The sequence below is a fragment of the Cebus imitator genome, unplaced genomic scaffold, assembly GCF_001604975.1.
Source record: "Cebus imitator isolate Cc_AM_T3 unplaced genomic scaffold, Cebus_imitator-1.0 Scaffold122, whole genome shotgun sequence".
NCBI classification, from domain to species: Eukaryota; Metazoa; Chordata; class Mammalia; order Primates; family Cebidae; genus Cebus; species Cebus imitator.
In genome coordinates this window covers 2,680,448-2,693,396 of record NW_016107437.1, presented here as the reverse complement: position 1 = coordinate 2,693,396, position 12,949 = coordinate 2,680,448, and the positions used below count along the sequence as shown (strand labels likewise).

Genomic DNA, 12,949 nt, shown 5'->3' with positions numbered 1-12,949 from the left:
ATCTCGGCTCACCACAACCTCCACCTCCTGGGTTCAAGCGATTCTCCTGCCTCAGCCTCCTGAGTAGCTGGGATTACAGACATGTACCACCACGCCCAGCTGATTTTTGTATTTTTAGTAAACACGGGTTTTCACCATGTTGGCCAGGATGGTCTTGAACTCCTGACCTTCGGTGATCTGCCCACCTTGGCCTCCCAAAGTGCTGGGATTACAGGAGTGAGCCACCTCACCCTGCCTAATGATCCAACTCCTGATGGGCTCCTAGAAGATGGCTGGTTACCAGAAAAGCCAAGTCATGACTAGAAGCTTAGAACTTTCAGTCCCACACACAACCTTTGGGGTGGGCAGAGGGGCTGAAAGTTGAGTCAATCACCAATGGCAGATAATATAATCAATCATGCTACATAGTGAAGCCTCCATAAAAACCCGGAAGAAGAGAGTTCACAGAGCTTCTGGGTTGCTGAACATGTGGAGGACCTGGGAGGGTGGCACACCTGGAGAGGGAATGGGGGCTTTGTGCCCCTTCCTACATATCTTGCCCTGTGCATCTCTTCCACATGGCTGTTCATCTGTATCCTTTGTAATATCCTTTATGGCTAAATGTAAGTAAAGTGTTTCCTCGAGTTTTTTTTTTTAAGACGGAGTCTTGCTTTGTTGCCCAGGCTGGGGTGAAGTGGAGGGCTTGGCTCATTGGAGCCTTCGCCTCCCAGGTTCAAGCAATTCTCCTGCCTCACCTTCCCGGGTAGCTGAGATTACAGGTGCACCCCATCACATCCAGCTAATTTTTGTATTTTTTTTTAGTAGAGATGGGGTTTCACCATGTTAGCCAGGCTGGTCTCCAAATCCTGACCTCAGGTGATTCCACCTGGGCCTCCCAAAGTGTTCAGAATACAGGCGTGAGCCACCGTGTCCGGCCTGTTTCCTTGAGTTTTGTGAGCCACTCTGGTAAATTAGCTGAATCCATGGAGGGAGTCCTGGGAACCCCCAACACAAAACCAGTTGGTCAGAAGCACGGGTCATAATTTGGAACCTGTTATTGGCATTGGAAGTGGGGGCAGTATTGTGGGATTGAGCCCTTAACCTGTGGAGTTTGCCTTAACTCTGGTTAATGCCAGAATGGAGTAAAATTATAGGTTATCCTGGCCTGGTGCGGTGGCTCACATCTATAACCCCAGCACTTTGGGAGGCCAAAGTGGGCAGATCACGAGGTCCAGAGATCTGTACCATCCTGGCCAACATGATGAAACCCTGTTTCTACTAAAATACAAAAAATTAGGGCGTGGGAGTACGCACCTGTAGTCCCAGCTATTTGGGAGGCTGAGGCAAGGGAATCACTTGAACCCAGGAGGAAGATATTGCAGTGAGCCGAGATCACACCACTGCACTCCAGCCCGGTGACACAGAGAGACTCCGTCTCAAAAAAAAAAAAAAAAAAAAAAAAAAAAAAAAAAAAAAAAAAAAAAAAAAAAGAGAAAGAAAGAAAGAAATTATAGGGTATCCTGTTGGTGTCTGCTTTAGAATTGGTTGTTGGTGGGTAGAAACTCCCCCACACACTGGTGGAGTACAATTGACCCTTGAACAACATGGGTCTGAACTGCAAAGGTCCACTTATACACGGATTTTTTCTTCAATCAAATAAGGATTAAAAAGACAGGATTCTCAGGATGCAAAAACCCAAGTATAGGGTGGGCTGACTTTTCATATACACAGTAGAGATGTGGGATTTTAGTATGATTGGGTGTTGGTATCTGAGGGGCTCCTGGAATGAATCCCCTTCCTCTACCCAGAAAGGACTGTACTCTGTGTTGAGTGGTGACTGGTGTGTAAGAGTAGGAAAAGCTCTGTTTTTTCCTAAGTTTTCTAAATTTTTAGTCCCGGGGCACAGAGTGGTGGTTCATGCCTGTAATCACAGCACTTTGGGAGGCCAAAGTATGCGGATTACTTAAGGTTAGTAGTTCAAGACCAGCCTGGGCAATATGGCAAAACCCTGTCTCTACTAAAAATATAAAAATTACCTGGGCGCAGTGGTGGGCACCTATAAGCCCAGCTACTCTGGAGGCTGAGGCAGGAGAATCGCTTGAACCTGGGAGGTAGAGGTTGCAGGGAGCCAAGATCATGCCACTGCATTCCAGCCTGGGCAACAGAGCAAGACTCCATCTCAAAAAAAATAAATAAATAAATTGGCCAGGTGCGGTGCCTCACACCTGTAATCCTAGCACTTAGGGAGGCCAAGGAGGGTGGATCACGAGGTCAAGAAATTGAGACCATCCTGGCCAACATGGTGAAACCCTGTCTCTACTAAAAACACAAAAATTAACTTGGCGTGGCGGTGCACGCCTGTAGTCCCAGCTACTCAGGAGGCTGAGGCAGGAGAATCGCTTGAACCCAGGAAGTGGAGGTTGCAGTTAGTGGAGACCACACCACTGCACTTCAGACTGGAAACAGAGAGAGACTCTGTCTCAAAAAAGAAAAAAAAAAATTAGCCGGGCATGATGGCAGGCACCTGTAATCTCAGCTACTCGGGAGACTGAGGCAGGAGAATCGCTTGAACCTGGGAGACAGAGGTTGCATGAGCCGAGATCATGCCACTGCACTCTAGCCTGGATGACAGAGTGAGACTCTGTCTCAAAAATAAAAATAAAACAAATAAATTATTAGCCCTGTCTCTCAACAGTCCTAAATAAGTATCAAAGGGCAGTATCATCCCATTTAAACTTATTAAGTGTCTTTTATATACTGGGTATATACTAGGCAGTGGAAATATAAAGATTAAGATAAGACCCTGCCCTCAAGTTGCTCAGTCTTAGCACGTTGTAACTAGAAGCATTTTTCACTTTTCTGCTGGAACTCTGTCTGGCAGGTCAAAGCTTTTGAAAACCAATGGAATGGATGTTTTCATGAATATCCATAATTATCCTATTCAGAGACAAGGAAATTAATGACATCAACTGCTTTTCTAAGCAGCAGTCTGAGCAGTTTCTGCCTTTGTCCCTAGAAAAACTACGAGGCACAATGAAACTCTACTAAGTGAATTAGATGTGAAGAACTAACCTATTAGAATGTGATCATTCAGAGCCCGAGGGATGCTACATAAAGGAGAGTAACATTCAAAGACAAAATGCTTAGAGAAGAATGTGTATGTAGTTCATTATTTGAGTTGGCTGATTGTGTTGACATTTTCTTAGGAGTAGGTGGGTGGGGAGTGAAAATCTGGAAAAAAAGCATTTTATTTTGAACACATTGTATTTTTTCTTGTGAACATAAGAAAAATATTTTATTCAATAGCAATACTGGTCTCGCATAAATGAAGTTCTACTTTTTATATCAGTTAAGTTCTTTGTAAATCTGACACAGTCACTTAATACCAACTTTAAAATGGACATTGTTAAGTATGATTCAGTTAGGTCTTCAGATAACTATAACAATAGGCTATAACCAAAACTTCGTATTAAGTGAAGGCAAACTTGGCTGGGTGTGGTGGCTCACACCTGTAATCCCAGCACTTTGGGAGGCTGAGGCAGGTGGATCACTTTTTTTTTTTTTTTTTTTTTTTTGAAACTTGAGTTTCACTCTTTCACCCAGGCTGGAGTGTAGTGGCCCAATCTAGGCTCCTTGCAAACTCTGCCTCCCTGCAACCTCTGCATCCCAGGTTCAGGCGATTTTCCTGCCTCAGCCTCCATAGTAGCTGGGATTACAGGTGCCCACCACCACGCTGGGTTAATTTTTGTATTTTTAGTAGAGACGGGGTTTCACCATATTGGCCAGTCTGGTCTCATACCCCTGACCTCAAGCGATCCTCCTGCCTAAACCCTGCAAAATGCTGGGATTACCAGCATGAGCCACTGTGCCCAGACTATTTATTTCAGTAGGTTTTTGGGGAACAAGTGGTGTTTGGTTACGTGAATAAGCTCTTTAGGGGTGATTTCTGAGTTTTGGTGCACTCATCACCCAAGCAGTGTACACTGTACCCAGTGTGTAGTCTTTCATTCTTCACCCCACTCCCACCCTTCCCCTGAGTCCCCAAAGTCCATAATTCCCCCAAGTTTTCAGAGAGCATGGACCACAAACTTGATGAGAAACTTAAAACCAGTCTCCAGGTGTTTTTTTTTTTTTTTTTTTTTTTTGAGATAGAGTTTTGCTCTTGTTGCCCAGGCTGGAGTGCAATGACACGATCTCGGCTCACTGCAACCTCTGCCTCCTGGGTTCAAGCGATTCTCCTACCTCAGCCTCCCAAGTAGCTGGAATTACAGGCATGTGCCACCACAGCCAGCTAATTTTTATATTTTTAGTAGAGACGGGGTTTCACCATGTTGGCCAGGTTGGTCTCGAACTCCTGACCTCATGTCATCCACCCGGCTCAGTCTCCCAAAGTGTTGGCATTACAGGCGTAAGCCACTGCGCCCCGCCAGTATTTCTTTAATCCATAAAGCTTGCTAGTTTAATATTAAATTCAAATTACTGTAGCCTAGAACTTTTGAAGATACCTGACAGCTTCATTTTTCACCTATCTCATTAGGCTGAGTTCTCTTTTACAATACAGATGTTTAAAATTAAAATACAGATCTAGATCTAGATTTTGTTAAGGTTTTGGTGTTTTTTTCAAACAGCCTAAGGTTGTTCAGAAGCATCTATTCTATGTATGTACTTCCTTTACTCTGTAATTTGCAGTCAGATTAGTTGCACCCTGTCTAGACTCCTTTCAGAAAAATACTAACAATATGTTTTTCTCTGTCTTGGGCTCCACATGAGTGAATTACAGGAAAACTTAACAGGTACTCAGAGCAACATTTTTTTCCTACTACATGAAGGACCTAAATGCGAACTCTAGGTATTCCTCTTTTGCTTTTGTTCTTTTCCCAGATTTACCTAATTTCAATCTAATAAGTGTAAGATGCAGTCAATGAAAAGTATTATGTGGAAATTCTTAAGCAAATCAGACCTTTAAAAAGGAAACCACTTCACCTAATATAGTGCGTAAGAAAGGAAGCTGGACTCACCAAAACAATCCTATTAGTTAGGTACAGCCGGATACACCGTGGAATAAGGCAATTCTCTGTTTAATTTGCAAACTCTCTCACCGGGAGGAGGAAAGGATGGAAAAGTTTGAGTGAAGACTTTAAATGACTACTCAAACAAACAGTGAGTCATTGAAAGTTTCCAGTTAACAATCCCTTCTGCCTGGGCCCCAGCGCTTTATGAGCCAGACTGCAGTTTTAAGTTGGAACATCTCACGCTTTTATTGTCTCTTCCACCAAATGATTACATAAAATGAAATCAGTTTTGAAATCTGCACCGGCTTTGAAATGTAGGGCAAAATCTGGTTGGGGGTGGGAGAAAATAAGGTAGGGAGACCGTGAGTCAGAGAACGCAGGAAAGCTGGTGAAAAGAGAGGGAGAGGAATTTTCAGGAGATGAGTTTTTCTTCCCCACGTTATAGATGCTGTCCGTTTTTGCGCATCTGTGTCCCCACAGGCCGGAGTGGACCCCTCCTTGGGCTAAAAGACTCTGTCTTCGGCCCAGCCCAGAGCTGCACCAACCAGGGCCTGCCCCTGCCCCCACCCAGTGACAGGTGGGGCCGCCGAGCGGCCACCAGACGTCAGCCTCCTCGTGTGGCCTGCTGGGAGCCGGAGCCGCTTCCGGTTGCGCCCAGTCCCTGAACTCGGACTCCCGTCGGCCCCCGGGAAAACCGCAGCGGTGTCGCTCGCTCACTGCCGGAACTTGTAGTTCCGCCTCCCGCCGCGCTAAATAGCCGGAAACGGGGGTGGCCAGAGCGAAGAACTACCGAGGCGAAGGTACGGGTGGCGGCGCGGGGTCAATCCGCGCCGGGCGTGGGGTTGGCGGTGAGACTGTTGGAGGTGGTTGGGTGGGAGGGGATCCGCTTGCACACACGAGGAGGAGGGTTGAGCCGCCGTCGCCGTCGCCGCCGACTCCATCGTCGTCGCGAGTGTGGAGTCGGGTCTGGAGCTGCCGCCGCGGCGACACCGGGGATCTAGTCGCTAGCCCCCGGCCTTTCTCCTCCGCCACCTTCCCTTGGTCTGCGCGGCCGACTCCTCCCCGGCCGGGCGCCCCTGCCTCCATTTCCCGCTCTCTGTCCACCACACACACGGCCCCCCCGATCATGGATCCTGGCAGTGGAGGCGGCGGCGGCGGCGGCGGCGGGAGTAGCGGCAGCAGCAGCGACTCGGCCCCCGACTGCTGGGACCAGGCGGACATGGAAGCCCCCGGGCCGGGTCCTTGCGGCGGCGGCGGCGGCTCCCTGGCGGCGGTGACCGAGGCCCAGCGGGAGCCGCTCACCACGGCCTTTAGCCGGCAACTCAACGTCAACGCCAAGCCCTTCGTGCCCAACGTCCATGCCGCCGAGTTCGTGCCGTCCTTCCTGCGGGGCCCGGCAGCGCCGCCACCCACAGCTGGCGCCGCCGCCACCAACCACGGAGCCGGCAGCGGCGCAGGAGGGCCTGCAGGTAAAGGCCCGGGACGCGGGGCAGCCCCAGGGACCCGGGAGGTGGCCGGGCCGGACGCCGGAGCCCAATGGGGAGGGGTGCGGCCCTGGGGCGCGCGGCCCTGGGACTCGACCGGCACGTGGGGCGCTGACAGTGGCGCCGGCCGCCTGGGTGGGGCGCCCCAAGCCCGGGAGCCGGCCTGCGCGGGGTGGCACGGCGGTGGCCAAGCAGGGAGCTGGCAGCGGGCAAACGCGACTAAAGACCCGGACCTGAGTGCTGCCCCTCTGCGCCCCTGCCCTGCCCTGGGGTCCGCAGTTACCCCCTTGAGATGAGAACCGTATGGGACAGAGTGGGGGCCGCGGCGGATCAGTGCCACGAGGCGCAGAAGTGAGGACAGGACAGATGGAGCCAGGAGTCAGTAGGGTGGGCGTTTAGAGATCGTAGGAGTTGTGGAGGACAAATGCCCGAGTTTTCCATTCACCTTAGACCCAGCGGAGAGAGCGTCTCTTGCTGCAGTTTCTACTATAGAAACTGTAATTAGGTTTTAAATTATCCATGGCCCTGAACCATCCGGAAGGAATCCCAAGATGCATTGCAGCCTTGTGATCGGGCAGAAACTTGGCTATCAATACCAAGATCTGTTTTACCCTTAGCCTTGTGTACGCTTCTAAAGTTTACGAAGTGCTGCAAAGTTAGGATTCCTCACTTAATGTGTGATAGGAGACCATATTGATTTGTGTCTTTTTATAGTGAGGCTTAGACTTTTCTCCTTTGTCAGCGACATGTTTCGAGAATTTTCATTGCTGTAAAATCGTTGACCTTATTCAGATTGCTTGGAATAACTCCCTGTGTTCGTGTGTCAGTAATCCAGTCTGTTTGTTCAGACACTTGCGCATTTGTTATAATTTAATAGTTGTCACGTGTCTTTCTGACTCTAGCCAGTAGACACACATTCTGTGATTTTTAGTCGTTTGGTTTTCAAACATCTTCCAGTACTTAGGGGCTGCTGAAGTGGTAGATTGCAGGTGCTGACGTAGGAATGTCAAATGAGTGAACTTAAGTATTCTCATAATGATGCTTATTTTGTGGTAGATAGCATGCTTTTAGGTATACTGATTTTGTAGGAATGTCAAAGTATTTTCTTCCTAATGGTGCTTATTTTAGGAACTATCAATATTTCCTTAAAGAGGCAATGAAAAAGGAAGAAAGGCTGAATGTCCTTTCATCATTTAGCCAGGACGCTGGTGGGCTGTATCATGACTTTCAGCACATTTTAAGAGGGAGCATATTGTTGATTTCTCTCTTTAAAAGTTCTGTATTGTGGTATTTCTTAGATAAGTGGACATTATAAGAGTGTTTTAGGAGTTTGGTTTCTAGAGAAACTTTTGTCACCGTTTGCTCTTTTGAGGTAAAAGGATAGAGTTTGGAGAAAAACTCTTATGACATATGTATGTCAACACAGTGGATTTGGTGGTTTTATTGTCTACGGCGTTTCTTTTATTTGTGTGGGTGGTTGATGTTTTCCTTTTGAGGAGATTGAGCTCGTTCAGGGTGGTTCAGGGTGGTATGGCCATAGTCGATGTTTTCCTTTTAAATAAGGAAGCTTAGCTTGTAATTCTTGACTTACATCAAGCCATTTTGACTGTCTAACCTAGTTCACTTATCAGCTCCTAAAAGTGCCCATTTCTCTACCTCATCTTACAGATTCCGTTTATCCAGCCATTTTCTTTCTGGCTCTTGTTTTGGTAAAACCACCAGCACCACTCTGACTAGACTTAGGACTCCACTTACAGCCTGTCCAGCTAGTCATCCAGGGATAACCATCCTTGGTCTGGAATGTTCACTGTTGAGTGACTAGGTATTACCTCTCATGCAGGTTTTTCTCTTCCTGATAGTTGCTAATTTGTAGTTACATTAATCTTTTTTTCTTTGACACTGCTAGAAGTTGGAGGTATGAAAACCTGTAGGGAAGTAGCTGTCAGAAAATCCCTATATCATGGTCAGCTTTTTTGTTTTTAATCAAAAAACTGTTTTGGTGTTACTGACTTCACCAGTTGCTTCTACCAAAATGCCAGTTAATGTTTTTAAAAATTATATGTAGGATGGGAAAGAACTGATTTTCTTTTTTTTTTTTTTTTTTTTTTTTTTTCCTGTTTTGTTTTTTCGAGACAGAGTCTTGCATTGTTGCCTGGGCTGGAGTGCAATGGCGCATTCTCAGCTCACTGCAACCTCTGCCTCCCAGGTTCAAGCGATTCTCCTGCCTCAGTCTCCCAAGTAGCTGGGATTACAGGCACCTGCCACCGCATCTAGCTAATTTTTTTTTTGTATTTTTAGTAGAGACAGTGTTTCACTATGTTAGCCAGGCTGGTCCCAAACTCCTGACCTTGTGATCCACCTGCCTCTGCCTCTCAAAGTGCTGGGATTACAGGCGTGAGCCACAGCTCCAGGTTCAAGCGATTCTCCTGCCTCAGTCTCCTGAGTAGCTGGGATTACAGGCACCTGCCACCACATCTAGCTAATTTTTTTTTTGTATTTTTAGTAGAGACAGTGTTTCACTATGTTAGCCAGGCTGGTCCCAAACTCCTGACCTTGTGATCCACCTGCCTCCGCTTCTCAAAGTGCTGGGATTACAGGCGTGAGCCACAGCTCCAGGCCACTTAGTTATTTTTTTTTTGTTAGATGAGAAACTGGGTTAGTGATTTTAGGGTTACTTGGACTTTTTAGAACAGCCGCGGCTTCTAAATAATGGTGTAGTGTTCTTTGCATCATCCCATCTTTAATGCCTCTCAAAACTCTATTCCATTAAGAAATAAGTATGGAATAAAACCAGCAGGTCTCAGTTCTAACTCAGAGGAGGCCATGGTGCCTGGCCGTTTTTTTTTTTTTTAAATGATTGAGATATAACTCACACACTGTAAAATTCACCCTTTTCAACAGTACAAGCTGGGCGAATTGGCTCACACCTATAATCCCAGCACTCTGGGATGTCGAGGCAGGGGGACTGCCTGAGGCCTCCACAAAACATAGTGAGACTGAGACTCTGTCTCCACAAAAAAATAAAGTATTGCTGGGCGAGGTGTCTCACACCTATAATCCCAGCACTTTGGGAGGCTGAGGTAGACAGATCACCTGAGGTCAGGAGTTCAAGACCAGCCTAGCCAAAATGGTGAAATCCATGTCTACTAAAAATATAAAAATTAGCTAGGTGTGGTGGCAGGCGCCTGTAATCCTAGCTACTTGGGAGGCTGAGGTGGAAGAATCGCTTGAACCTGGGAGGCGGAGGTTGTATTGAGTGTAGATTACACCACTGCACTCCAGCGTGGGCGACAGAGTGAGACTCTGCCTCAAAATAAAATAAAATAAATAGCTGGGTGTGGTGACACAAACCTGTACTCCTAGCTACTTGGGAGGCTGAAGTGGGAGGATCTCTTGAGCCCAGGAGTTAGAGGCTGCAGTGAGCTATGATCACACCACTGCATTCAGCCTGGGTGACCAAATAAGACACTGTCCAAAAAGAAAACCTAAAGTGTACAGTTCAGTGGTTTTTAGTGTATTTATAAGGTTATGCAACCATCACCACTTGGCAGATGCTTTTTAGAATATTCTCAGAAGTGACCTCTTCAGGGCCACCAGAGTAGAGAGGACCCCAAATCAAAGTAATGATTGTTTAATCCAGAAGGGCCCTAACACTTTATTATTATGTTAAGTTATATGTATTGAGGACTAGATGATAGGTAAGATTGTTTATTTGAGAATCTGTTTTTCTTTGAGACTCAAGTGCCTGCAATAACAATGCTCATATATGCTGGGAGTGGTGGCTCATGCCTGTAATCCCAGCATTTTGGGAGGCCGAGGCGGGTGGATCACGAGGTCAGGATTTCAAGACCAGCCTGGTCAATATGGTGAAACTCCATCTCTACTAAAAATACAAAAATTAGCCGGGCGTGGTGACACACGCCTATAGTCCCATCTATTTGGGAGGCGGAGGTTGCAGTGAGCCGAGATCGCGCCATTGCACTCCAGCCTGGTGACAGAGCAAGGCTCCGTCTCAAAAACCCACAAGAAACATGCTCATATAAAGGTGTTTAGGCTTCAGTGGGACAGTAGATGGGGTAGAGGAGAGGCCCTATAATATCCCTGGAGTATCACAGTAGTATTTCAGTGCCTTTTGTTACTTCTCCTGCCTTGGCTGACCTTTTTGGCTCTTGTTTCATGATTTTACAAGTATGAATGGCTTGAGAGTGAGGATTTAGGGAACAAGCAAAGGCATCATCTAGGGCTATGCTGTGCCAAGTTGAGCAGTTGTTTAAAATGTTAGAAATTTTGACTGGAATAAACCCTCTTTAGAGCAGGTTTTATACAATGTGATTAGTACATGTCTTATTTCATTTTTCTGTTCTTTTTTTTTTTTTTAAACCTTTTCTGAAGTTGTACTGCATGAAAAGACAGCAATTTCAGTTTATCAGGACAAGTTAAGGAAGTAATGCAGAGGACAGACTTTAAGCCTTGATTTGCTTGCTTTGTTTCGCTGGGGAAGAAGCGTCTGAAAGTGTTTAGATAGTAGTCTTTCTGGTTGAAGAGAAAGGAATGAAAAAGAGATTTGATAACCTGGGTTGAGTTAGGAGTATTAGAGTGGAATTTTTTTTTCAGAAATGCAGATTTTTAGTTTTGCTCAGATATGTGTACTAGCAACTAATTAACATTTACCCGTCCACTGAATGTAAGATGCTGTGCTGGGCACTTGAAATAACACCAAGATGAATAAATTGTGGTCCTGAAGGAATCTAGGAAGGGATCAGATGCCCACTGTAGTCTAGTGAAAGTCACAGCGTGGTAAGCAGGCCCTACAGAGAGTGTAGAGAGGGCGTTCAAAGCTAAGAACAGCAGTTCCTTATGTAAAACATTTCAGCCTTGTCACTCTAATAAAACTAAAGATTTATCTGTTATCTGCTCACTGTTCTTTGTGAATGCCGTGTGTGTGTGTGTGTGTGTGTGTGTGTGTGTGTGTGTGTGTGTGTTTCTGGCCTCCTGGCTCAGAGTTGCAGCCAAGGCCTGAGTGCCAAGGTTGTGCGTATTTTAAAAAACTTTTTACTTATTATTTTTAGAGACAGGATCTTATTCTGTCACCTAAGCTGGAATACAATGGTGCAATCACTGAACTTTGAATCTCTGGGCTCAAGTGATCCTCCCGCCTCAATCTCCTGAGTAGCTAGGACTATAGGCATGCACTACAACACCTAAGTTTTCTTTAATTTCTTTCTTTCTTTAGAGAAGGAATCTCACTCTGTCGCAGGCTGGAGTAGTGCAGTGGCCCTATCTCTGCTCGCCGCAACCTTTGCCTCCTGGGTTCAAGCGATTCTCCTGCCTCAGCTTTCCAAGTAGCTGAGATTACAGGCATGCACCACCACACCCGGCTGATATTTTTTATACTTTTAGTAGAGACTGGGTTTAACCGTGTTGGCCAGGCTGGTTTCATACTCCTGACCTCAGGTGATCCACCTGCCTTGGCCTCCCAAAGTGCTGGGATTATAGGCGACAGCCACCGCGTCCGGCCAAGTTTTGTATTTTTAAGTTTGCAGAGAGTGCTGAAAGTAGTGCACTGTAATCTTTTTACACTACTTGTCTCTTTCTTATTAAACAGCAGTGAGTTCAGTTACTATGATTCTGGCTAGTGTTATCTATTGGGGCATGTTTAGAGTTTCATCATTCCACCCTTAGTTTTTAAAAATCTTCTGAAGGCAAGAATTTGGCTACTAAAGGTTCTTGATTGTTCTGAGGTCCTCAGAACAATTAAGAAAATTGTCAGTTTTTAGCTGTCAATTGTTGATTTGTATCAAAGCTTAGAAATTTCTGCCTTGTTTTCAGTAGAATTTCACAAAGCAGTTTGAGGCTGCAGATTGATAGTTGTTACAGTACTCCAAGTTGAACCAGTTTGCCATTATAATTCTAGTTTCAAAAGGAGAGGAACATTTAAGTCTTTCCCCAGCATCTTTCATTAGCCTGACCTATCAGTGGTGACGCCCACTCCCATTCCACATTCTCACTAGGTATAATTATATGTCACTTCACTTGGAAAAAACAGTGCACATTCCAAAGGATGTCACTAGGTAATTTTCTGGTTGAATACTTCTTTTTTTTGTTTGTTTTTTTTGAGTCATAGTCTTGCTCTGTTGCCTAGGCTGGAGTGCATTCTCGGCTCACTGCAACCTCTGCTTCCCAGGTTCAGGTGATTCCTCTGCCTCTGTCTCCCCAGTAGCTGGGACTACAGGTACCTGTCACTACGCCTGGCTTATTTTTAATAGAGATGGGGTTTCATCATATTGGCCAGGCTGGTCTCGAACTCCTGACCTTGTGATCCACCCTCCTTGTACTCCCAAAATGCTGGGATTACAGGCATCAGCCACCGTGCCCAGCCAGTTAAGTACTTCTGCAGAACTCCAGTATGTTACCATACTACTTATCCTTCTCATTTGGGTGGTTAATTTTGGTAGCAGAAAGATGTTTCTGTTT

General features: G+C 46.1%; 1 protein-coding gene across 1 annotated transcript in view; it reads left to right on the top strand.

The window, feature by feature from the left end:
• Positions 1–5,806: 5,806 nt before the first annotated feature.
• Positions 5,807–12,949, top strand: part of GSPT1 (G1 to S phase transition 1) — a 38,212-nt gene continuing 31,069 nt past the window's right edge. Inside the window, exon 1 of the mRNA XM_017539934.2 lies at positions 5,807–6,460. Coding sequence (XP_017395423.1) covers positions 6,118–6,460 — 343 coding nt within the window. The 5' untranslated portion in view covers positions 5,807–6,117. The remainder of the gene's footprint in view (positions 6,461–12,949) is intronic.